Here is a 25,083-nt window from a genome sequence, read left to right on the forward strand (position 1 = left end):
TTTAGTGATTCATCACTTATATACAACACTCAGTGCTCATCACAAGTGTCTTCCTTAATAACCATCACTCATTTAACCCATTCCCCCACCCACCTCCTCTCCAGTAACCCTTAGCTTATTCTCTGTAGTTAAGAATCTGTTATGGGGGGGGGGGGAAGATTTTCTTTTAAAGTAATGTCTACACTCAACTTGGGGCTTGAACTCACAACCTCAGGATCGAGAATCACACTCTACCAACTGAGCCAGCCAGGCACCACACTATCAGTACATTTAGTTTAGTTAAAAGATAATACTTGCGTTTGATACAAAATTCAAGAAGTCCAAAAGGGAAAAGTCTCCCTCTCATCTCGTCCCCGAGCCATACTTACCCTCTCTTCTTGTTTAACCTTTCAGAGATATTCAGTGAATATACAGGCAGTCACCCCCATACACATTTTGTTTTTACATAAGTTGTAACATACTTTTCTGCACCTTCTGCTTCATCAGTGATATTTATGTGTAACTTAATGATAGCCAACATTTACAGAGTGATTAACCATGTGCCAGACATTGTGGCAAATGGATTATTTTATTTAATCCTCACAACACTACCCTGGAAATAGGTTAAGTAATTTGCCTTTAGTCACATAACTATTAAACGGTTAAAGTGGGACTCAATCCCAGGGAATCTGACTCTAGGACTTGTGTCACCTGGTTACAACATACGGCTTCGTCCTTTCAGTTTAATCACCTAAGAAAAGTACAACTTCATATTACTTCTTTCAGATGCAAACTAAAACATAATCTTATTTATTGTCTGTCAAATTCTCTGGGGTAAAAATTCATAATACAGAATCTTCTGTTATCAAGGGTGCCGATAGTGGTCATTGCCCACCTCTGTCTGCAGGAGTGTGGATTGGAGGGCAGCTGTCCATCTGCCCATTTGCCAGGCTTACATAGTTGCCCAGTTCAGTAAATGCAGCAGTTTAAAATAGAAGTTTAAAAGCATTGTTTTGGGGTTGGTTAAGTGTCTGCCTTCAGCTCAGGTCATGGTCCCAGAGTTCTGGGGTCAAAACCCATATTTATCAGGCTCCCTGCTCATTGGGTAGCCTACATCTCCCTGTGCTACTCCCCATGCTTATACTCTTGCTCTCTCTCTCTGTCAAATACATAAAATCTTAAAAAAAAAAAATTGTTTCTATGAAAACTAATTGGAATGGTTTAGGTAGAATAGATGAAGGGAAGTGTGACTCAAAAACTTCGTATCAACTTAGGTGTAGCTTACAAAGCTAAAGATATGTGAAGTAAAACCATAGTCATTTAGAATTTTGTACTGGGGCGCCTGGGTGGCTCAGTGGGTTAAGCCTCTGCCTTTGGCTCAGGTCATGATTCCAGGGTTTTGGATCGAGCCCCACATCGGGCCTGCTCAGCAGGGAGCATGATTCCCCCCACCTCTTTCTGTCTGCTTCTCTTCCTACTTGTGATCTTTCTCTCTGTCAAATAAATAAAATCTTTAAAAAAAAAAAAGAATTTTGTACTGATAGTGCTTTGTGAGTGGCATTAGTTCTTGGCCACTTGAAAGAAATCCAATGTAGAAATCATAGATGATGCATATGCATTATTTTAAGGTACATGTGTACATCTCTGTTTTATTTTTTTATTTTTTTTAAAGATTTTATTTATTTATTTGTCAGAGAGAGAGAGGGAGAGAGAGCGAGCACAGGCAGACAGAATGGCAGGCAGAGGCAGAGGGAGAAGCAGGCTCCCTGACGAGCAAGGAGCCTGATGTGGGACTCGATCCCAGGACGCTGGGATCATGACCTGAGCCGAAGGCAGCTGCTTAACCAACTGAGCCACCCAGGCGTCCCTACATCTCTGTTTTAAATGAATCTTCAATTTTAAATGATTTTTTGACTAATAATAAAAAAAATTACCACTCCCAGTCACATTATATGAAAGGGCCTCTATCATATATTTGAATATGAATATAATCATATTTTTGACCCAATAATAAACTTATCTAGAGGAAATAATCAATTTTGTACAAACATATATGTCTATTAAAGTATTTTCTGATGGGCCCCTGAGTGGCTCAGTGGGTTTAGCCTTTGCCTTTGGCTCAGGTCATGATCTCAGGGTCCAGGGATTGAGCCCCGCATAGGGCTCTCTGCTCAGCGGGGAGCCTGCTTCCCCCTCTCTGCCTGCCTCTCTGCCTACTTGTGACCTCTCTCTCTTTGTCAAATAAATAAAATCTTTTTTAAAAAAGTATTTTCTGATATAGCAAAAATAAAAATATTCTTTTTTTTTTTAAGATTTTATTTATTTATTTGACAGAGAGATCACAAGTAGGCAGAGAGGCAGGCAGAGAGAGAGGAGGAAGCAGGCTCCCTGCTGAGCAGAGAGCCCTATGCGGGGCTTGATCCCAAGACCCTGGGATCATGACCTGAGCCGAAGGCAGAGGCTTTAACCCACTGAGCCACCCAGGCGCCCCAAAAATAAAAATATTCTTATGATAAAATAGTATTGTCATTTAAATCATTTTCAAAAAAACTTTCTAATATGTAGGAAAACCATGTTAATGACAAAATGCAGCCTATAAAACTAAACTGCATGGTGGTGCACCTGGGTGGCTCAGTTGGTTAAGCATCTGCCTTTGGCTCAGGTCATGATCCCAGCATCCTCGGATTGAACTCTGCATCCAGCTTCCTACTCAGTGGGAAGACTGCTTCTCCTTCTCCCTCTGCAGTTCCCCCTGCTTGTGCTTTCACTCTCAGTCTCTCTCTGTCAAATACATACATAAAATCTTAAGAAACAAGCAAACAAAAAACTAAACTGCATGAGAGGAGAAGCACCAGAATAGTATTGGTGGTTGAATTATTAGTGATTTTTTTTATTTTAATTTGACTTGTTTTTATAGCAGGTAATACTTGTATGAAAGACAAAATTTTGTATAAAGGGAGCATAAAGTAAAAAAGTTTCTCTACTGTTTCCCAGCTGTGTGGTTCACCTCTGTGGAAGCATTCAGTGTTTGTTAGGATGTTCTAATGTGAGAGAGGTCATTGTTATCCATGTTTATTTTATTTTTTATTATTTTCTAAAGATTTTATTTGTCAGAGAGAGCACAAGCAGGGAAGAGCGGGATGCAGAGGGAGAAGCAGGGCTCTCAAGCAAGGAGCCCTGATGAGGGACTCTATCCCAGGACCTTGAGATTATGCATGGCCTGAGCTGAAGGCAGGCCCTTAACCAACTGAGGTACCCAGGCGTCCTAATCCATGTTTATTTCTGATTTTTTTTTTCCTTTTATGCAGCATACTTCCTTCTGCCTCCAAATCTAGGAATGTGGAGTTACAAAGGGAGAGACAGGATCATAGACTTCCTGCCCACATGTTTTGTTTCTCTCTCTCCCCTGCCCCCACTTCCACATTACTCTTCTTGAGACAAAGTTGACTGCATCTACAGTCGTTAAAGGGAATACTACCTCTAACCCAAAGAGCAAGGACATGACACGCCATTTAAACGGTATCATTGCAGAACATTGCTATATATATATGTTTATATAGCCCACACATAAGCTTTGCTGTCTGATCTGTTTCTTTTATGAAAAATTTCAATCCTGTGGAGGATGGTATAATGAATATCCATCCAAATTACCCAGCTTCAGCCATTATCAGTGTTTCTTGTTTCATTGATTTTCCCCTACTCTGTAAATCCCAAACATCATCTCTTTTCCTCCATATGATGTATGTATATATCTCTCTAAAAGACTCTTAAAAAAAAAAAAGATGTGATAATAATAATACCATTCAACTAGAAATAACTAATGGTGTTTCCTTACTGTCATACACTGCTAATGGAAATGTAAAATGATACAACTTTTCAAAGTTTGGCAGTTTTCTTAGTTAAACATATACCTACCACCATCCCACTCCTAGGTATTTACCCAAGAGAAATGAAAGTATCTGTTCACGCTGAGACTCGTACAAGACTCTTCATAGCAGTTTTATTAGTAATAGCCAAAACTGGAAACAACCCAAATGTCCATTAGCAGATGAATGGAAAACAAATTTTTATATACTCACACAATAGAGTACTGCTCTGCAGTAAAAAGGAATGGACTGTTGATACATATAACAGCGAATGATTCCCATCATAATTCCCATCAGAATGATTCCCAAAATAATTATGTTGAGTGAAAAAAACCATACCCCCCCTCCAAAGAAGAGTATATACTATGTGATTCTTTCTGTATAAAGTAGTAGAAAATGCAAACTAATCTGTAGTGACAGAAAGCAGATCAAGTGTTTGGGGAAGAAGTATAAAGGGACACAGGAAATTTTTGAAGATGGTGGATAAAGGGACACCTGGGTGACTTTGTGGGTAAGCGTCTGCCTTCAGCTCAGGTAATGATCCCATGGTCCTGGAATCGAGCCCTGTATTGGACTCCCTGCTCAGCGGGAAGTCCGCTTCTCCCTCTCCCTCTGCTTGCTGCTCCCTGTGCTTCTCTATCAGATAAATAAAATCTTTAAAAAGGATGATGGATAGGTTCCATATATTGATTGTGGTAGTGGTTTAATGGATATATGTGTGTGTGTGTGTGTGTGTGTGTGTGTGTGTATACACACACACACTAAATATTAAATATGTACAGTTTAGGGTTATAAACAAGTAATTCCTTAATATCACATGTCCACTTAATATTCAAATTTCCCTAATTATTATACATTTTAACGGCTTTTAAAAAATAGGATCTTAAGCAATGTCCACACATTGTATTCAGTTGATGCAATGTCTTTTAATATATAGCCTCCTCTTTATTTTTTTTTTCTTGCAAAATATTTGTTGAGGAAACTGAGTTTTGTGTCTGAAAGATTTCTGTTTTCTGGATTTTTCTAATTATATCTTCGTGGTAGTGTTTAACAGGTTCCTCTCTGACTTCTATTTCCTTTAAACTGGTAGTTGGTAAAAAGCAGTTGAAGCTTATGTTCAGGCTAAATTTTTTTGGCAAGAATATTTAAGTGTTGTGAAGTGTATTTCCTATTGTATCACATCAGGAGACATGTAATGTCTGACTGTCTCCTTGTTTGTGATGCTAAAGTTGATGAGTGGTTTGGATGTTATCGGCTTGATATATCCATTATACAGTTCCCTGTCAGCTTCCGTATCTGTTTTGGCTTTGTATTCATGCTCAAATCGAACAATCATTTCTGGAGAAAAACTGAAAATATGGAAATAAAGAAAGCTCTAGTAGATTATGATTTTTGAGTACCTAAGACTTTTTACTGTGGTTGCTTAAATAGAGAGCTTTCCTTTATTTCATTTTTACAATTTCTTTTTGTCTTCAGGACTCAGATCTGGTGTGACATAAGATGTATTTCTAGATACTTGATTGCCTCTCAAATTAGATTCACTGCTGCTGCTTTTTTAACAACCTGTACTGTTTGTCTTCTGTAGCACTTACTATTTTATATTTATTGACTTTATTACTTTCTTGTCACTCTCCCTCCATCAGGCCATGAGCTTCTTGAGAAATAAGACATGTACTTCTTACTCATCTCTTGATACATAGTAGGTGCTCAGTAAATGAATGTTAAATACATGTGTTTTCTTTAATCATTTAAAAAATGAACTTTAAAATGCTAGTACTTTGATTGTGATGATATTCAGTTGCTCTCTAGAGGATATACACTATATAAGGATATATTTTTGTATCTTTGTATATATTTAAATTAAGAATTATTTAATTACCTTTAGACTGTGTATCTGAAGGTGTGAGATGCAGCTCCTGTTCATGAGTAGTTTTGAAGTCTAATTGGCAAGAGGAGACACACCTGGATCAGTCAGCGCTCAGTCATGTCTTCATTTAGGCCCTCAGTTATTTGTTAATTGTTAGAGTCCTAAACTATGTGACGTTAATTTACTATGTACCATAAAAAGGTGGTGAAGGAAGAGATCATTGAAGATAGGAATCAAGAAATGATTTGAGAGAGGAAGATTTTAACTCAGTCATGGTCTGATAGGCTATGATGGAATTGAAAGGGACACTTCTGTTTCATAAAAGAAGAAACATTCTGTTTACCAAAAAAATGAAACATCAGGAAGGGCAGGAAGTATTAATAGCAAAACAAATGAGACTTATTGTTATAAAGTATGCTTTTTCTGTTTAAGAGTGGTTACAATGAGTCTTTACCCTTTTCTCTGTTTCTTTTTTGAAAGTGTTAATATGGTTCACTTCTTAAATCTTTGCCATCTTCTGAGATGCTTGGGGGCCTCAGTCGATTAAGGGGCCTGCTTTCGGCCTAGGTCGTGATCCCAGGGTCCTTGGATTGAGCCCCACATCGGGCTCCTTGTTTAGTGAAGAGCCTGCTTCTTCCTCTGCTTGCCGCTCCCTCTGTTTGTGCTCTCTCTCTTTCTCTCTCCATCTTTCTCTTTCTCTCTGACAAACAAATAAAATCTTAAAAAGAAATCTTTGACACTCTTGCTCCCTCTGTGAACTTCCAGTGTTAATGCTGTCCCTCCCTGAAGTTTGCCTACTGCTTTGAAATCTCTTTAATCAGTTAAAGTATTCTCTTCAGTCTTGACAGCTAGGTAATTAACTTATTTACCTCCATTCTCTTTGTCCTCCGTTTTTCCTTTATTAAAAAGACAAAACCAAAACAAAAAAATGTGTTTTATTGTCTGCAGGTTTTCTTTTACTTTTGAAGGCAGGGTACATACACAGACATTTTCACTTTTACAGCTGAGGAAATGAGGCCCAGCTGGTTCCAAGGTCACATAGCTAGTTAAGCTGGAAATTTGGGGATTTGAACATGGGACAATTTGACCTAATCTTTTAGCTACACTAAACTTTAAGGTTGGATGAGTCTTTAATTTTTCACCCAGGTTGTGAGGTTTGATACCTACTACATAGTGAGCAAAAAGCTTTCCAGAGAGCTTGGGAGAAGCAGGAGGAGCCTGGAAGCCTTTGCAGGTTAAACTTTTAACTCCCACTAGCCTCCAGGTGAGAGCACTCACCCCCCATCATTGACAGAGGGCACTGAGGGCATCTCCTGTCTTCAGGGCCAGACAGCCCACATAGATGAGTAGAACATAGAACCAGAAGGGCAGGCCTTGGTAATCACAACTCAGAGCAGATACATATATTTGAGATGCTTTGAGGAATGTTTCTGGAACCTCCGGCACTGAAATCTGGGCCAATTCCTGGAGAAGAATGGATGTGGGCCCAATGGAACCTTATTTTTTACTTTGTCAAGTGAGTGTTGAGTGTTCAAGGAGCCTAACGAAAAGCCATGAATGATGTGTGTTTTACACCCCAGTCCTTTAAAGTCAGGTTATTGAGTCGTCATCATGGACATGAAGTTTTTTTTTTCCTTAAAGATTTTATTTATTTATTTGACAGAGACACAGCGAGAGAGCAAATACAAGCAGGGGGAGTGGGAGAGCGAGAAGCAGGCCTCCCGCAGAGCAGAGAGCCCAATGAGGGGCTCGATCCCAGGACCCTGGGATCATGACCTGAGCCTAAGGCAGACGCTTAACGACTGTGCCACCCAGGCGCCCCTGACATGAGTTTTGACATACACAGAGTTGTATGTGTATAGTCACTAACACAATAAAGAAATAGAACATGTCCCTCCATCCTCAAGACTCTGGCAACCACTGCTGTTTTTCTTTCCCTATAGTTTTGCCTTTTCTGAAGTGTCATAAAAGTGAAGTTGTATAGTATATAGCATTAGGAATCTCACTTCTCATTTAGCATAATGAGATTGAGACATTCGTGTTGTCATGTGTATTAGTAACTCCTTCCTTTTTATTGCTGACTAGTTGGTAATTTTTATAGAAAAAATATTGAAAAATCAATCTCAGAAAATAAATCTTTTAACCAAGATGAGGTGACCATACATCCCAGTTTGCTTGGGACAAACCTGGTTTATGCCTGTTGACCTAGCATAATTCAGTGAAGAAAAAAAAAAAGGTCAGAATGGATCCGTGAAATATTTTGAAGAAAGATTCAAGAAGACTTAGTGATCAGTTGGAAGGAAGAAGAGAGAAGTCAAACAACTCCCAGGTTTTTAGTTGAGAGAAGTTTGATACCAGCAATTTAAAATGTGGTAGCTAGGAAGGGCAGTTAGATGGTTTGACATTGGAAGAGATTGAAGAAGTTTGTTTTAGATGTGTTGACTTGGACTACCAATGCCAGGTCAGGAGGCCAAATAGAAGTTGGAGGAGAGACTGGGTCTAGAGAAATAGCTGAAGCCTTGAAAGCATGTTTTTCTGATTTTAATGTAGAGATAAGAGTTGTTGAAAGAAAAGGAACCAAAAGGGAGTAAGGGAGCAAGGAGACTCAAGATACTGTAGTGCTGTGTTCTATGAATAGATAGTCTGTGTGCGCGTGTGTGTGTGTGTGTGTGTGTGTGTTGGGGTGCAGTGAAATGGTGAAAAAGCTAAATGGTGATTAAGAATGAGCAAAGTTTTTAGAGTTGGCTTGCCTGACCTTGATATGAGCATCATCGGTGTTATAAAAGGTTCCCTTACAGCAGCAAGTGACCTTGAAGATGGACTTTTTTTTTTTTTTTTCAGATGAGAGGACAAAATAAAATCAAGGTTGTAAAGGGTTAAAGAGAAAATGGAAACTAAAAAGCACTCATTGTAGAAGTTTGGCAGGGAAGAAAAGTAGAGAAAGAGTATAGGAGTTGATAGAGGAAACCTGAGCATGTTTGAAAGCAGAAGGGGAGGAATCAGTTCAAAGGGAGAAATGAAGATATAGAAGTGGGGTGGGGCAGGGAGCTAAGTTCTAAAAGAGGTGGGACAGCAACAACCGAGAAAATTAGATAGAGCTGTCCTAATTTTGGAAAAGGTAAAATAGAGCCTTCCTATGAAATGTTACCTTTATGTGTTGGCATTCACACCTTTTTCACTTTTTTACTATAAGGGAGTTGTATAATTAAACTGTATTTTATAATACAGTGGCCTCACTAAGTTAAAGTATTTATTCAGATTATGAAAATAATTCATGTTCATTGTAGAAAATAGAGAAATCTATAAATGAAGGGAAAAATTACCTGTAATTTCACTAGCAATAGATAACTTATGTTGATGTTTTGGTACAGCTCTTTTGAATGCATTAATCATTTATATATTATACACACACACACACACACATATATCTAGTTAAGATAGCTTTTGAATAACCATTTTTTAACCTCTTTATAATGCCATTTTTTAAAAAATATTTTTATTTATTTGACAGAGTGGGAGGGAGTGAGAGAGAGCACAATCAGGGAGCAAAAGGCAAAGGGAGAAGCAGGCTCCCTGCTGAGCAGGGAGCCCCATGCAGGATTCAGTCCCAGGACCTGAGATCATAATCTGAGCCGAAGGCAGACACTTAACCAGCTGAACCATCCAGGCGCCCCTGTTTTTTGAATCTTCCACTCACAAAACATTCTTTGAAAATAGTGTTTGTAATATTTCATTTTAAGCACTGCTCCCATTTGGATCAAGCTTAGCATTCTCAGTTCCCTTTTTTTTTTTTAAGATTTTATTTATTTATTTGACAGACAGAGATCACAAGTAGGCAGAGAGGCAGACAGAGAGTGGGGGGGGGGAAGCAGTCTCCCTGCTGAGCAGAGAGCCTAATGCGGGGCTCGATCCCAGGACCCTGAGATCATGACCTGAGCCGAATGCAGAGGCTTTAACCCACTGAGCCACCCAGGCGCCCCCTCAGTTCCCTTTTTTATCACCTTGTTTTTTAACCTGATGCAAATTTCACTGTTAAACATTTAAATAAGTGCTGCAGATACCGAAGCAGTTCTAAGTATCTGGTAGCTGAATATAGAGGGAGGGAATCCATATCCACAGGTTCTAAAGATTGTACCAGAAAAATCTCATCTTTACCTTCTGTTCCTCTCCCCCTCATTGAAATTCCTTTTTTTTTTTTAAGATTTTATTTATTTATTTGACAGAGAGAGAGATCACAAGTAGACAGAGAAGCAGGCAGAGAGAGAGAGGGAAGCAGGCTCCCCGCTGAGCAGAGAGCCCGATGCGGGACTCGATCCCAGGACCCTGAGATCATGACCTAAGCCAAAGGCAGCGGCTTAACCCACTGAGCCACCCCGGCGCCCCCCTCATTGAAATTCTTGAAGAAAAAAGGCCATGTTCATCCTTTCCATTCATTTTTTTGTGTTACAGCTGCGTTATGGGGGAAACCTGTGATTTGTCTTTAAGCCTTAAAAATCCACTAGTGGGACTTAGAAGAGAGAAGAAAAGGTTACCCTTACAGAGTAAGGGAAAGATAGGAGGTAGGACTCCCTTATAGTTTATGTTCGTTTGTCTCTCTCCTGTCATCTAAGAAGAATTAGTACTCTCATCTTAATTCAACTATTCTGGGTTGAAGGTTGACTGTATTGTGGTTAGGCATGAGTTGCATTTGATTAATGAAAACAAAGTTGTGAAATAGCATGGATTCTATGCCCTACACTCTGCCACTAACTAAGCCTAGTGTCTTTGGGCAAGTTACTTCATCTCCTGGGCTTTAAAAAAAAAAAAAGTTAGGCTAAAGCCTTAAATTCTAAAGCCTCTTTAGTTCTTATTTTTATGTATTTTATTATTATATAATAATGTTTATGTTCAGTTTTCAACCTCAAGACTCTTGGGGAATATCATTCAAGCCCTTTGTGAAAGTCTGTGATAGTAATTGGAGAATACTTGATACCAGGAATATTAATTATTATAATTCTTTGTACACAACCATGCTTTGCTCTTTTTTTTTTTTTAACATTTTATTTATTTATTTGACAGACAGAGATCACAGGTAGGCTGAGAGGCAGGCAGAGAGGAAGGCAAGCAGGCTCCCTGCTGAGCAGAGAGCCTGATGCAGGACTCATTCAGGACCCTGGGATCATGACCTGAGCCGAAGGCAGAGGCTTTAACCCACTAGCCACCCAGGCGCCCCAACCATGCTTTGCTTTTTAAGAAAAGGAATGAAATTGCCTAGTGAAATTGCAGAGTTAAATGCAATGTAAATAATTGATGTGCTTTAGTATATTAGTATAAAAAGAAGCTTAAATTAATTTGATCTTAAACTGTAGCAAGTTATTAGAGAAAAAAGTCTGGACATGTTTCATACCTGTATGATGAGTTTTTCTCATCATTGTGAGTAGGTAGGGAGTATGTGAACATTTAGAGCTGTTTAATCTCTTCATTTGGCAGCCATTGTAGTAGATTATATGAATAGATCCCTTTTCATCTTTCTGATAAGAGATAGCTATATATAAGGGGAATTCAACCCTCCAATTCCTTCTACGTGCCAGTTTTTTCCTGCCTTCTCAAGAAAATATCCATAGCAATCACTGTTTTTTTTTTTTTTGTCTTATCTTTATTTAAGAAAATACGTGTTATAGTCAATGTTCAGAACAGTTCAGCCCTTGTTTTTTATTCTCTTTAGGCTTTTTTTTTTAATTTTTGCATTAAAAGGTTATCCTTTCTAATTTCTATCCTTTCTAATCGTTGTCTTCAAATACTCAGTCCCATTTCGGATTATTCTCTTTTTGTATCTTTTCAGGCAGCACTGTGGAAACACCTAGGAGCCCCAGCAGTTACTTTAAACTATTTTAGTAGTCCTGTCAGACGCTCTGGAGGGGAAAGGATAATCTTATTGCCCAAGAAAGATGCTACCAAATGTATAAGATATTAAGCAAAATGGAATTTGTAGTGTAAAATCCTTTGTAATGGATTTATACTTTACCAATTATAATTTGATAATTTACTTTTTAAAAGCTTTATTGAAGTGTAATTTACATACCATAAAATTCACCTGTTCTGAATGTACAGTTTGCTGATTTTAAAAATATACAGAATTGTACAGTCATCAACCATAATCTAATTTTAGAACATTCCATCACCACATCACCCCCAGAGAAGCCTTGTATCCATTTGCAATTATTCTCACTCCCACTTCAGCCATAGGCAACCATTAATCTACTTTCTCTCTCTATGCTCCTTACTTTTTTTTAAAAGATCTTACTTATTTACTTGAGAGAGAGAACACAAGCAGGGGGAGGTGCAGAGGGAGAGAGACAAGCAGACTCCCTGAGTGGAGAGCCTGACTTGGGGCTCCATCCCAGGACCCTGAGATCATGACCCAACGCTGAAGTCATGCTTAACTGACTAAGCCACCCAGGCACCCCTCTATGCTATTTACTTTTATGGACATTTCATATAAATGAAATAACATAATCTCTTGTCTTTTGTGTTTGGCTTCTTTCACTTGGTGTGATGTTTGTACACATTGTTGCATGTATTATTACTTTGTTCAATTTTTGTTGTTGAGTAGTATTCCCATCAGACATACCACCTTTTGTTTTTCCATTCACCAACTGATACACATTTGGGTTGTTTCTACCTTTAGGCTATTCTGAATAATTTATTTTATCAACATTTGCATACCGTTCTTTGTGTAATATAAACTTTCATTTCTTATGAATAAATATGTAGGGGTGGAATTGCTGAGTCATGTGGTAAATCAGTATTTAACATTTCAAGAAACTGCCAAATGTTTTCCAGAGTCATTATGTCATTTTATATTTATATGGTAATGTGTGAGGATTCCAGTTTCTCCACATCCTTCTCAGCATTTGTTACTGTATGTCATTTTTATTATAGCCATTCTAGTGGTTGTGAAACAGTATGCCATTGTTGTTTTAACTTTCATCACTATCATGGTATATCCATGTTCTGTTGTTGTTGGTTGGAGTTTTCTATTAATGTTGATTTTATCCTGTTGATTGATGGTATTGTCTCATAGCCTTGTTGAATTTGTCTGTCTGTTCCATCAGTCATTGGGAAGGGATATTGTTTGTTTTATACGTTTTCAGATTCTTTGGTGCTCTGAAATTTGACAGTTATGTGTGTTGTAGGTCTATTTTCATCTATAATGCTGACCCTAATTGTACTCTTTTCAATTTTATTTTTTTTAAGATTTTGTTTATTTACTTGAGAGAGAGAGATAATGAGAGAGAGAAAATGAGTGGGGAGGAGAGGGAGAAGCAGGTTCCCATGAGCAAGGAGCCTGATGTAGGGCTTGATCCCAGAACCCTAGGATCATGACCTGAGCCAAACGCAGGTGCTTGACGGACTGAGCCACCGAGGTGCCCCCTCATTGTTCTCTTTCAATGTGGAAATTCATGTCCTTCAGTCCTGTACAGTTTTCAGTTATTTATTTTGATTTTTTCCTTATTTTCCCTGTACTCTTTCTGAAATTCCATTTATTTGGATATTGGTTCCTCTAAGCCAATCTTACCTTTTTTCCCCCCCTTATATTTCAGGAGATATCCTCAAATTTCTCTTCCAGCTTTCTACTGATTTTTTTTTTTTTTTTGCTATCTTATTATATCCTGTTTTTAATTTCTAAATCTTTGTTTTTTGTCTCATTTGTGTTTCACATATACAATTTGCTCTTATCTCTCAAGGATTTCTCAAAGTCAGGTTTATTGAGATATAATTTACATATGATAAAAATTCACTCTTTTTGGTGCATAGTTACATTAGTTTTGACAGGTAACTACCACCATAATCAAGATGGAAAACAGTTCTTTGGGAGACTTGAACCATCACTGATGTCAGTATTTTTAGATGTGTGTGTATGTATGTGTGTTTTCCTCTGGGACTGATCAGAGTTCCCAAAGGATCTTCTGTTCTCTTCCTGGAGTGTATAAGGCTGGCTGCAAGCTTCCATGAGACAAATGGTAGAAAGAAGCTTAGATCTCAACATGTATGTAAACTTTCACTTGATGCCCTTTTAGACAATATTCTTCTCCTTCATTTGTGCCTGGTGTTTCCTATCTCAAGGACTCTTGTTTTAAATTTTCCATACAATATTTATTGGAATGGGGAAAGTGAAATTGGAGCTAATTTTGTCTTAAATGGATATTCAGTCATTCTCCTTCTTCTTAAGCCCACATTTCCCCCCACTTCTTGAGGTCTTCAATATTGCCAAGTCCTGAACCTTTGGGGATTCTGCTTTTACCTTTCCTCATTGCTGATTTAGGACTTGGCTTTCTCAGATCTGCTTTCATTTATCACTTTTGCTTTGCAGTTTCCAAAATGTTACTGCCATCAACTCATCTTTTCTTCTTTGTCCTTATGGGTTTTATGCCTTTTTTTTTTTTTTAAGATTTTTATTTATTTGACAGACAGCTCACAAGTAGGCATAGAGGCAGGCAGAGAGAGAGGAGGAGAAGGAGGCAGGCTCCCTGCTGAGCAGAGAGTCCGATGCAAGGCTAGATCCCAGGATCCTGGGATCATGACCTGAGCCGAAGGCAAAGGCTTTAACCACTGAGCCACCCAGGCGCCCCAGGGTTTTATGCCTTTAAAAACCCATTACTATCATTGTGATGAGGTTTCAGGGAAGGATAGAAGTAATTGCTTAAGTTTAGTCCATTATCTTTAATTAAAAGTCCCCCTTTCTTTAAGAAAGAAAAGCTTACCTTGTGCAAAAGATCCTTTATGATCCAGTTTCTGTCTTTCCAGCTTCACTTTTTATTCTGCTACAGTCCACCTCCAGCCTAAACTCTAGTCACATGCATCTTCTTAAGAGATTGCCAAACAAGCCATGTTGCTTCATGCCTTTCAGTTCTGCACATGCTATGTTTTCAATGTGCTATTTGTCCCTTAAGTCTCTGCTCAGTGAAGCTTTGCTGACTCACATGACTGCCCCCTCTATTGGAGTGTTTATTGTATTGCTGCAATTATTTATTTCTTAAAAAGTCTCATCCTAAAGGTTTTTTAATCTGGGCGTGCAGCTGGAAGGGATGCCCATGGATTAATGGCAGGAAATCTCAGAATACCCTGAAATTATTTGTAAATTTTCATGTTTGTGCATATTTTTGGAAAATTCTCTAAGGCAGATTTTCTTCTAAGAGTGTACATCAGAAATGCTGTGGAGCTTTTTAAAAATATAATTGCTTTGGGCTTCACTCCAGAGACCTGCTGAGGTATAATCTGAAGTTGGGGGCCAGAGGATATATTTTCTAAAGCTTCCCAAGTGATTCTTTAGAAGAGCATCTCTGGTCTGTCATCTTCATTAATTCTGGGGCTTGGCATATAGTGAATGCTCAGTAAACATTTTAAAAAGGAACGAGGGAGGAACTTGTGTTCAGGTCATGGCCTGAAATAAATTTCCTGTGTGAAACTTGAATGCAAGTGGGGGAAATCACTAATTTATTGTTATATAAAGGAAGTAATAGTATCTATTTTCCCTTCTTTGAGATAATTGAATGAATGGGAAATGGTGAATTATTTTTTCAAAGGTAGAAGAAAGCTCTGGAGACCTTACTGCAAGAATGAAAGAAAAATTTAAGGATCAGGCATAAAACTAGTCATATATATATAGTTTGATTTTTGTTCCCCTGCTGTTTATAGTTGTATTTTTTTTTAAAGATTTTATTTATTTATTTAACAGACAGAGATCACAAGTAGGCAGAGAGGCAGGCGGTGGGGGGGGGTGGTGGGGAGCAGGCTCCCTGCCAAGCAGAGAGCCCGACCTGAGCTGAAGGCAGAGGCTTAACCCACTGAGCCACCCAGGCGCCCCCTTATAGTTGTATTTGAACCACTGATTTGATTCTAAAACTAGGCTTCTATACATTTGGGTGTCATTGATATATACTATTTATACCTGACTTCATAACCTCTAAATTTAAATTTAATATATGGCCAGTGACATAGAAAATGGGGAGATTGACATGTTGCATTGGCAAAAAATACCTCATATTATTTTTAACTGATTGCAAATAAGGAATGAGAACAGGAGCCTAATTTTCTGCAATGCACGGCCTTGTGTTTCCTCTGTTTAAGGTTTTAATACGTGTATAAATTAGAACTATGTTCTCTGCTTTACTCATAAACCTCTTTTATATAGTGTTGTATTTTTGTCTGTTAATGATCAGGCTCTTTTGCATTTTGTATTTTCCATTTCTTATTTTTGTTTTGCTGTTTAGGTATTTAAGAGATTATGGCATCTGAAGCCCACAATGTTAAAAAAAGAGGCTTTTGTAATAATATTGAGGATCATTCCACTGATCTTCCTAGAAAAAGGATCTCTAATTTTACTAATAAGAACATGAAGGAGGTAAGTGCATGGTTTCTAGGTAATGGATAAGACAGTATCTTAATCTTTTCATGCTACTATAGCAGAATACGATAGACTGGGTGACTTACAAACAAAGGAAATTTGTTTCTCACAGTTCTGGAGGCTGGGCAGAAGTACAAGATAAAAGCCCTAACCAGTTTGGTATCTGGTTAGAGCCTCTTTCCTGGCTTATAGTTGGCTGACTTGTATGCTGTGTCCTCACATGGTAGAAAGGGCAAAGAGCTCCCTGGGGGCTCATTTATAAGGCCACTAATCCCATTCGTGAGGGGATCATCCTCATGACCTAATCACCTCCTAATATCATTCATTTTGGGCATTAGGATTTCAATGTGAATTTTGAGGAGACATGGTCATTTGGTACATCACAGATAGTTTAAACTGTTAAGTCTGTAGATAGTTTTGGTTAAATTATTTAAACAGTAGGAAGATGATAATTTGCTTAATCTCCCAGAATTAAGTGGAATTAATGAAATATTGAAAACTTTGTATTCCAAAAACTCTAAAAACTTTATGGACAGTATGCTGTTTTAATATGATACCATTTGAATATTGTAGTTTAATTCTGAAGAGGACTCTCAGAGGTGCTTTTGTTCACCTTTGCAAGGCTCATTCATGCTGATATTTCTTTTAAACGATATTAAAAGTCAATACACTTTTTAAGTACCATGTAAGTAAAATATATGACCAGTGGCATGGAAAATAGGGAGATGGTTATATTGGTTTGTCAAATATACCTATGCACAGTGGTGTTTAGCTACAGACCGAAACTGCTGCTTTAATATGAAAAATTTAACTATGGAATTTCAGATTTGTTGATATCAGTCACAGAATTTACATAGCTTTATAGAAGAACCTAAATATGCTGTTAACTATCTAGTTTTATTTTTCAGGTTAAGAAATCTCCAAAACAGTTGGCTGCTTACATAAATAGGTAAGGCTTCTTTAAAGTTTGTGGGAAATGGAAGTATTGAAAGTTAGGTAAGAATGAAAAAGAGGGGGAAAAAATAAGTCTTCTCTTTTATTATAATAAGTAACTTATTGTCAAATAACTCCATTATGCCAGTCACAGTGGAAAACACATCAGTATTTCTCTAATCCTTACAACAATCCTAGTAGGAAGGTATCATTGCCTCTAATAGTTGGTGAGAAAAACTAAAGATTTGTGATTTGTTCAGGGTCATACAGCTAGAAAGTGGTAAAAATGGCATTCGTTCCCAGATCTTTTAAACTCTAAAAGCACTTTCTACTAAACTACTGGTTCTTAAAATGGATCTGAGACAGTGGGGTTCCCTTTCAGGTAGTTTATGAGGTCAAGACAATATTCATAACAATAACATTAATTAACCTTCCTCATTTTCACTCTTACAAATAGAATTTTCCAGGGGCTACATGATATTTGATAGTGAATTGAATGCAGAAGCAGATATGAGAATCCAGCTTTCTTAACTAAATATTAGAGATTTTGTACAAACGTAAAAAATGGTGCCATTCTTCTTACTATATTTTATTTTGGAAAACAGGGTTTTTTTGGCAAAATATTCTGTTATTACGTAATAAGGTTATTATTTCTTAAAAGAATCAGTAAGTTTCCTGAGTGATACAGTAAATATCAGTAGATATTGCCCACATAAAAAAAATTTTTTGAAACCTCAATTTTTAAGAGTTGCAAGGTATCCTGAGGCCAAAACATTTGAGAATCACCATATGAAACTGTGAGGTTTGCTCTGTTGTGTTTTATCCTCTGTAAACAAATTAAATATACTTAAGTTTAATCAAAATAAGTATTCTTGGGACACCTGGGTGGCTCGGTCAAGCATTTGCCTTGGGCTCAGGCATGATCCCGGGGTCCTGGGATCAAGCCCTGCAGCAAGCACCCTGCTTAGTGGGAAATCTGCTTCTTCCTCTCCCTCAAACCTTCCCCCTACTCATTCTCTTGCTCCCTCTCTTTGTCTCTTTCAAATGAAAAAATAAAAAAAATCTCTAAAATATATATGTATACTCATATTTGCACAATTCAAATATATTTCATTTTTTAAAAAAATCTAGTTATTATGCTTCTTGGTTTAATTTAGTATAAAGTATCCAGATGATTTGTAATTTTTCCTTTTTGTTTTCCTCTATGATCTAAGAGTTAACATTTTTAAAATTTAATTTACTTCTAATTTTAATGGATTGTGATCACAAAATGTGGCCTATTAAATCTTTCTGCTTAAAAAGTTGTAAAGGTTTTCATGTAGTTCTTTTTCATTTAAGCAAATCAATTCTTCTTACAGAACAGTTGGACAAGCTGTGAAAAGCCCAGATAAACTACGTAAGGTGATCTATCGCAGAAAGAAAGTGTATCATCCTTTTCCAAATCCTTGTTACAGAAAAAAACAGTCCCCTAGAAGTGGGGGCTGTGACATGGCAAATAAAGAAAATGAACTGGCTTGTGCAGGTCACCTGCCTGAAAAATTACGCCATGATAGTCGAACATATTTGATTAACTCCAGTGATTCTGGTTCTTCACAGACAGAAAGCCCATCATCAAAATATAGTGGGTTTTTTTCTGAGGTAAGTCATTTAAATGAACTTAATTTTAATCCTGTTATACTACTCGCTTTTTTGTCATATTCTGCTAGCAGAGTCATTCATTGCCTGTTGAATTCAGACTAAGTGATTCTAATTCCCTGAGACAGTTTTCTAGATTAACCAAATTTGAATCAGTAGTTACTCCATTTCACTGAGTTAGTGATATCTGAGATGGAATGAAATGGTTGACAAGCTGCTATAAATATTCAGAATGGCAAGTTGGCCAGCAGAAATTTAAAGTAAAGGAAAAGAAGAAATCTGCACTAAAAAGTAGACCACCAAAGCCAGTTATCCAGGAACAAACATTTTTCTTGGCTCTTGGAATTGCCATTGGAAACTTTGTTCAGGCAAGCCTGCTAAGGTTTGCTGCTCTTCTAGCTCAGGTGAAATTAGATGTTTGAACAGTCTCAAGGGAATTTGGGGGGAGGGCAGGTTTGAAAGAAATATTCTAAAACTGGTTTGTAATGATGGTTGTATAATTCTGTGAATTTATTAGAAATTGTATTACATACTTTCAGTTGGAGAGTTTTATGATATAATGCCTCAAAATTTTTTTTAAAAAATGTTCATTTGAAGGAATAGTTTAGGAACATGAGTTTATAATAATTATTATTATATATTTATTATATATGTTGTAGAAAATGAACCCAAAGGAAAAAATTATTCATAATCTCAACATTTGGAAATAACAGTATTAAATTTTTGACATATCTTTTCTCTTCATATTGTACATGTTGCTTGATTACTTGATTTTTATGTTTAATAAATTTGGATTTTTTTCCATGTAATTAAATAATCCTTCTACAATTTTTTGATGGATACATAATGTTAATTTCTTTTACTATGATTTGCTAAACCTAGTATTGTTTCTATCTGGCATGACAGCTTGAAAAACATTTTCTAGGGGTGCCTGGGTGGCTCAGTGGGTTAAAGCCTCTGTCTTCGGCTGAGGTCATGTCCCAGTGTCCTGGAATCAAGCCCCACATCGGGCTCTCTGCTCAGCAGGGAACCTGCCTCCTCCTCTCTCTCTCTGCCTGCCTCTCTGCCTACTTGTGATCTCTATCTGTCAAATAAATAAATAAAATCTTTAAAAAAAAGAAAAACATTTTCTATGGCATACAAACAGAAAAATATTTTTTTAAAGATTTATTTATTGAGAGAGTGCACATGTACAAATGAGGGAGGGGTGAAGGAAGAGGAAGAGAGAATCTCAGGTGGATTCCTGGCTGAGTGCCGAGCCCCACACAGGGCTCCATGTCATGAACTGAGATCATGACCTGAGCAGAAACCAGGAGTCTAAAGCTTAATCAACTTGAGCCACCCAAGCACCCCAGAAAAAAAAAATTTTTTTTAAAGATTTTATTTATTTATTTGCCAGAAAGAGACACAGTGAGAGAGGGAACTCAAGCAGGGGGAGTGGGAAAAGGAGAAGCAGGCTTCCCGCCAAGCAGGGAGCCTCATGTGGCACTTGATCCCAGGACCCTGGGATCATGACCTGAGCTGAAGGCAGACGCTTAACAACTGAGCCACCCAGGCATCCCCCCCACCCCAAAATTGGTTTTAATTAAAATGGTCATAATGCATAGGTGAATGAAAATGAGCATCACGTTTAGAATAATAATTATGAGTAAGATGAAAGAAAGATGGAAATTTAAATGTTATTAAGTAAAACCATAATAAAATGATGCAAAAAAATTGTATTTGCCAGTGAATATGTTCTTACTTGTAAAAATAAGATCCTGGAGTAATAGAAAGTAATTCCAGGTGAAGTGAAGGAAGTGCATATAGAATCTGTGAGAAGAAAGGAAGTAGGGGGGCACTGAGTGGCTCAGTCACTTAAGTGTCTGACTTTTTGTTTCCACTCAGGTCGTGATCTCAGGGTCATAAGATTGAGTCGTGGGTAGGGCTCCAGGCTCAGGGTGGAGTCCGCTTGGGATTCTCTTCCCGTTTCCTCTCCCTCCCCTTCTTCCCTTCCCTATGCGTATGTGTATGCTTGCTCTCTCTCTCTAAAGTAAATAAATAAAATCTTTAAAAAAAAAAAAAAAAAAAGGAATCAGGAACTATTTGATTTAATAGTGAATTAACATGGACCCTAGAGAATAGGATGGTAACCAGACTTAGTGTTAAAGAAAATCACTGTCATGCTAATTCACTCACAAATACTTTTTGAGGGCTCCCAACTCTGTAATGCATTCTGCAGGCTCTGAGGAATTACATTGGTAGATGAAAAACAGGCACTGCTCCTACTTTAATGTAGTTAGAGAAGTGACGAGGCCCAACACTAATCAAATAATCAAAGAAACTACATACCCTGAAGAAAAAGAACATATGATTATATAACCCAGAAATCTGGCCTAGATTGGGACCTAAGTTGGTTTGTCAGTTGAATTGAGGGAACAAACATTCTGAGTGCAAATACCTTTAAAGATTTTATTTATTTATTTGACAGAGAGAGAGATCACAAGTAGACAGAGAGGCAGGCAGAGAGAGAGGAGGAAGCAGGCTCCCTGCCGAGCAGAGAGCCCGATGCGGGGCTCGATCCCAGGACCCTGAGATCATGACCTGAGCCGAAGGCAGAGGCTTTAACCCACTGAGCCACCGAGGTGCCCCTGAGTGCAAATACCTTTAAAACAAACAAAAAAAAGCTTCAGTTGTACATTTGAATTGGTGCCATGGTGAGTCATTTTTTTCAAGGTCCCCCTTTTACTTGCTCTCATTTTGATTACTTGCACAAACCTTCCCTAACAAGACAATAAGTTTATTGTTTGTTTGTTTTTTTTTTTTTTTTTTTAAGATTTATGTGTTTTGAGAGAGAGTGCTCATGTTCATGCAGTGGGGAAGAACAGAGGGAGAGAGAGTCTTAAGCAGACTCTGCGCTGTGTAGCCCAACACAGGGCTTGATCTCACAATCCAGATATCGTAACCTGAACCAAAACCAAGAGTTGGCTGCTTAACCAACTGTGCCACCCAGGAGCTCCTTATCTTTTATTTCATACCTTTTTTACTGACTCACTAGTTTCTGCTCTAAAAACCTAAATCTAAAAGTGGTAACATTATCTTGTCAAAATTCAAATACTCATAACCTTTTGACCCATCCGTTCTATGCCTATGTATATATACCCAAGAGAAGTGAAAACATATGTCCACACAAACACTTATAAACAGATGTTCATAACATTCATAATAGCCCAAAGTGGAAACATTCCAAATGTCCTTCACCTGATGTATGGATAAATAAAATGTCATATATTCACACAGTGGAATATTATTTGGCCATTATAAAGAGGTACAATACCAGTATATGCTACACTATGTATAAACCTTGAAAACATTATGCTTTGTGAAAGAAGCCACATCAAAAAAGCCACATATTGGATAATTCAGTTTATATGAACTGTCCAGACTAGGTAAAGTCATAGAGACAAAAAGTAGATTAATGGTTGCCAGGGGCTGGAAAGAAGGGAGAATGGAGTTCAGGGTTTCTCTTAGGGGTGATGAAAATGTTGATTTTAAAATTGATTGTGGGGATGGTTGTACAATCCACAGATACACTAAAAACTACCAAATTATACATTTTAAGTGGTTAAGTTTTATGGTATGTGAATTATACCTTAGTCTGTTATTTAAAAAAATGGATCTAGTTGTTGTGGTGCTAAAATTAATCTTACCAAAATGTATGTATAAGTGTACATATTTACGGGACGCCTGGGTGGCTCACTTGGTTAAGTGTACATATTTACATACAAAAAGGATGTTCACTGATGCATAGTTTTAATAGGGAAAAACCAGAATCAATCTAAATAAATTTTAGTATATAACAACTGGAGACTATATAATTATTTTTTAATTATGAGGTTGATCTATGCTTGACATTAAAATCTTTATAATATATAAGTGAAAAATAAGGTTTTAAAAAACACAGCTATAATAATATTTTAATTTTGTATCTATAATTTGTCTGTCTAGAAATGATTTGGAAAGATGCATACCAGTCTGTTAACTTTGATTACTTCTGAGAAGTATTACTAGATTTTATCTGGGCAGATAGAGATTATTCACTTTTTCTTTGATACAGTTCTGTGCTATTTGAGCTTTTTACAATAGGAACATATTACCTTATTATATTAAAAAATGACTGAATGAATTTAAATACTGGTCATAGAACTGAATTTTTGTGGTTCCCTTCCCATGTTATTCAGTATATATTTACCTTTGCCTTTAATCCTCAAAATAAATTAAATCCTAGGTTTGTAGGTGAGTTACAAATAATTTATTTTACAAATTATTGAGATTTTAAAAGAAAATGGTAACAAATAAAAAGTACTGATAAAAAAAATAAACAAGTGCTGGGGACCTGGGTGGCTCGTTGGTTAAGGGTCTGCCTTCTGCTCAGGTCATGATCCCAAGGTCTTGGGATAGCTATAGTCCCGCATTGGGCTTTCTTCTCGGTGGGAAGCGTGCTTCTCTCTCTCCCACTCCCCCTGCTTGTGTTCCTGCTCTTGTTGTCTTTCTCTCCCTGTCAGATAATCTTTAAACAAACAAACAAAGTAAACAAGTCCTGGGTGCCTGGGTGGCTTAGGTCATGATCCCAGGGTTGTGGGATTGAGCCCTACATGAGGCTCCCTGCTCATCAGGAAGTCTGTTTCTCCCTCTCCCACTACTCCTGTTTGTGTTCCTGCTCTTGCTATTTCTCTCTGTCAAATAAATAAATAAAATATTTTTTAAAATAAATAAATATGTCCTAAATTTATTCAGATCATTTGTTTACTATGTTCAACTGCAACATTCCTTTTTTGGGGTCAGCAAAAGGAGTCACCTATGCATAATTTTAAAACATGTCTACCAGAATAATTTAATTGGAAAAAAATGGTTTCATGTCATGTTTCAGTATGTTTTTTAACAAAGTAGATTACTGCCTTTCAGGTTTCTCAGGACCATGAAACAATGGCACAGGTTTTGTTCAGCAGGAATTTGAGATTGAATGTAGCTTTAACATTCTGGAGAAAGAGAAGTATAAGTGAACTTGTAGCTTATTTGGTGAGGTAAGTGTGACCTTTTATGCTTTTGTTCAGTTAAGTAATTTCCATGTTTTATCTTGAAGTGCCTCTTCTTTTTTGTGTTATGCCGGCTAAAATTCTAAACTTCCTTCATTTAGCTTCAATAGCAACAATATAGTTGTTTTTTTTTTTTTTTTTTTGCAACAATATAGTTTAAATTACATTTATCACCAGTCTAAGAGTAGCCAAAATACAGAAAACCATCTGTTTCATCATATTGAACAAAGCTATTACCTTCTCTAGGATCCTTACATGTAAAACTAAGAGATACCAGTTTGGGAGAGTAACCTTTTAAAAATCCCCTTTGAGTCAAAATTTTAAGCATGGCTTTCCTCGTATATTCAAGTCTCTTCTCAAACATCATCTTTTTTTTTTCCCCCCTTGAATGAGAGGGCAGGTGGGGAGCGTGGGGAGTGAGGGTGGCAAGCAGGCAGAGGGGGAGGGAAGGAGTCTTTGAGCACTCTCTTTGCTCAGAGCCCCACACGCGGCTAGATCTCATGTTCCTGAAATCATGACCTGAGCCAAAATCTAGAGTCGAATGCTTAACCTTCTGAGCCAACCAGGCATCCCAGTTCTCTAATATTATCTTAATAAGGCCTTCCCTGACCACCTTGTTTAAAAATACATATTTCTTCACTCCCTGTCTCTCCTGTTTTATTTTTTTCCATACCACTTACTACCGTCAACTTGCTCTGTATATTTTACTTGTTATCTGTCTCTGCCTTCTTCCACACCAGATCCCCACATACACTCTGAAATACAAGTACTGTCTCTTTGTTTACTGCTGCATCCCCAGCACCTGGCTCATCGTAGAGACTCAGATTATGTGCTGAATGAGTAAATTTCTCAAAAGCAGTGTGAAGGTTATAAATAAGGAAATCAGCACTCTAAGCAGTTTTGTACCCACAGGATAGAAGACCTTGGAGTTGTTGTGGATTGCCTTCCTGTGCTCACCAATAGGTAAAAATATTTTTCAGAAAAAAAGTAAGTTTAAAGAAGGACAAATGACTTGTACTTATTTTTACAACTTAGTTTTTATTTTAGTTTACAGGAAGAAAAACAATACATCTCACTTGGCTGCTGTGTGGATTTGTTGCCTCTAGTAAAGTCTCTACTTAAAAGCAAGTTTGAAGAGTAAGTGCTAATGTGGTTCTCAATTCATTTTTCTCTTTCAACATCCTTGATTTTGTTGCTTTTGAGTGCCTGTCACGAGACATGCATGGTTTCTGTTTCCAAGGAGCATATAGCCCAATTAGGAAAAGAATATGAACTGATTGAAGAGTAATTACAAAAGCATCTATAAACAACTTAAATAAACTACAGCTTTTTAAAGTACCA

General features: G+C 37.4%; 1 protein-coding gene across 1 annotated transcript in view; it reads left to right on the forward strand.

The window, feature by feature from the left end:
• The window catches only part of LOC111160950 (katanin regulatory subunit B1 like 1), a 37,800-nt gene that overhangs the window by 9,127 nt on the left and 3,590 nt on the right, over positions 1-25,083 (forward strand). Inside the window, exons 2-7 of the mRNA XM_022524355.1 lie at positions 15,966-16,096; positions 17,008-17,048; positions 18,391-18,670; positions 23,612-23,730; positions 24,655-24,705; positions 24,790-24,879. Coding sequence (XP_022380063.1) covers positions 15,980-16,096; positions 17,008-17,048; positions 18,391-18,670; positions 23,612-23,730; positions 24,655-24,705; positions 24,790-24,879 — 698 coding nt within the window. The 5' untranslated portion in view covers positions 15,966-15,979. The remainder of the gene's footprint in view (positions 1-15,965; positions 16,097-17,007; positions 17,049-18,390; positions 18,671-23,611; positions 23,731-24,654; positions 24,706-24,789; positions 24,880-25,083) is intronic.

This window comes from Enhydra lutris, unplaced genomic scaffold (genome assembly GCF_002288905.1).
Source record: "Enhydra lutris kenyoni isolate GAN:26980312 unplaced genomic scaffold, ASM228890v2 scaffoldscaffold4, whole genome shotgun sequence".
NCBI classification, from domain to species: domain Eukaryota; kingdom Metazoa; phylum Chordata; class Mammalia; order Carnivora; family Mustelidae; genus Enhydra; species Enhydra lutris.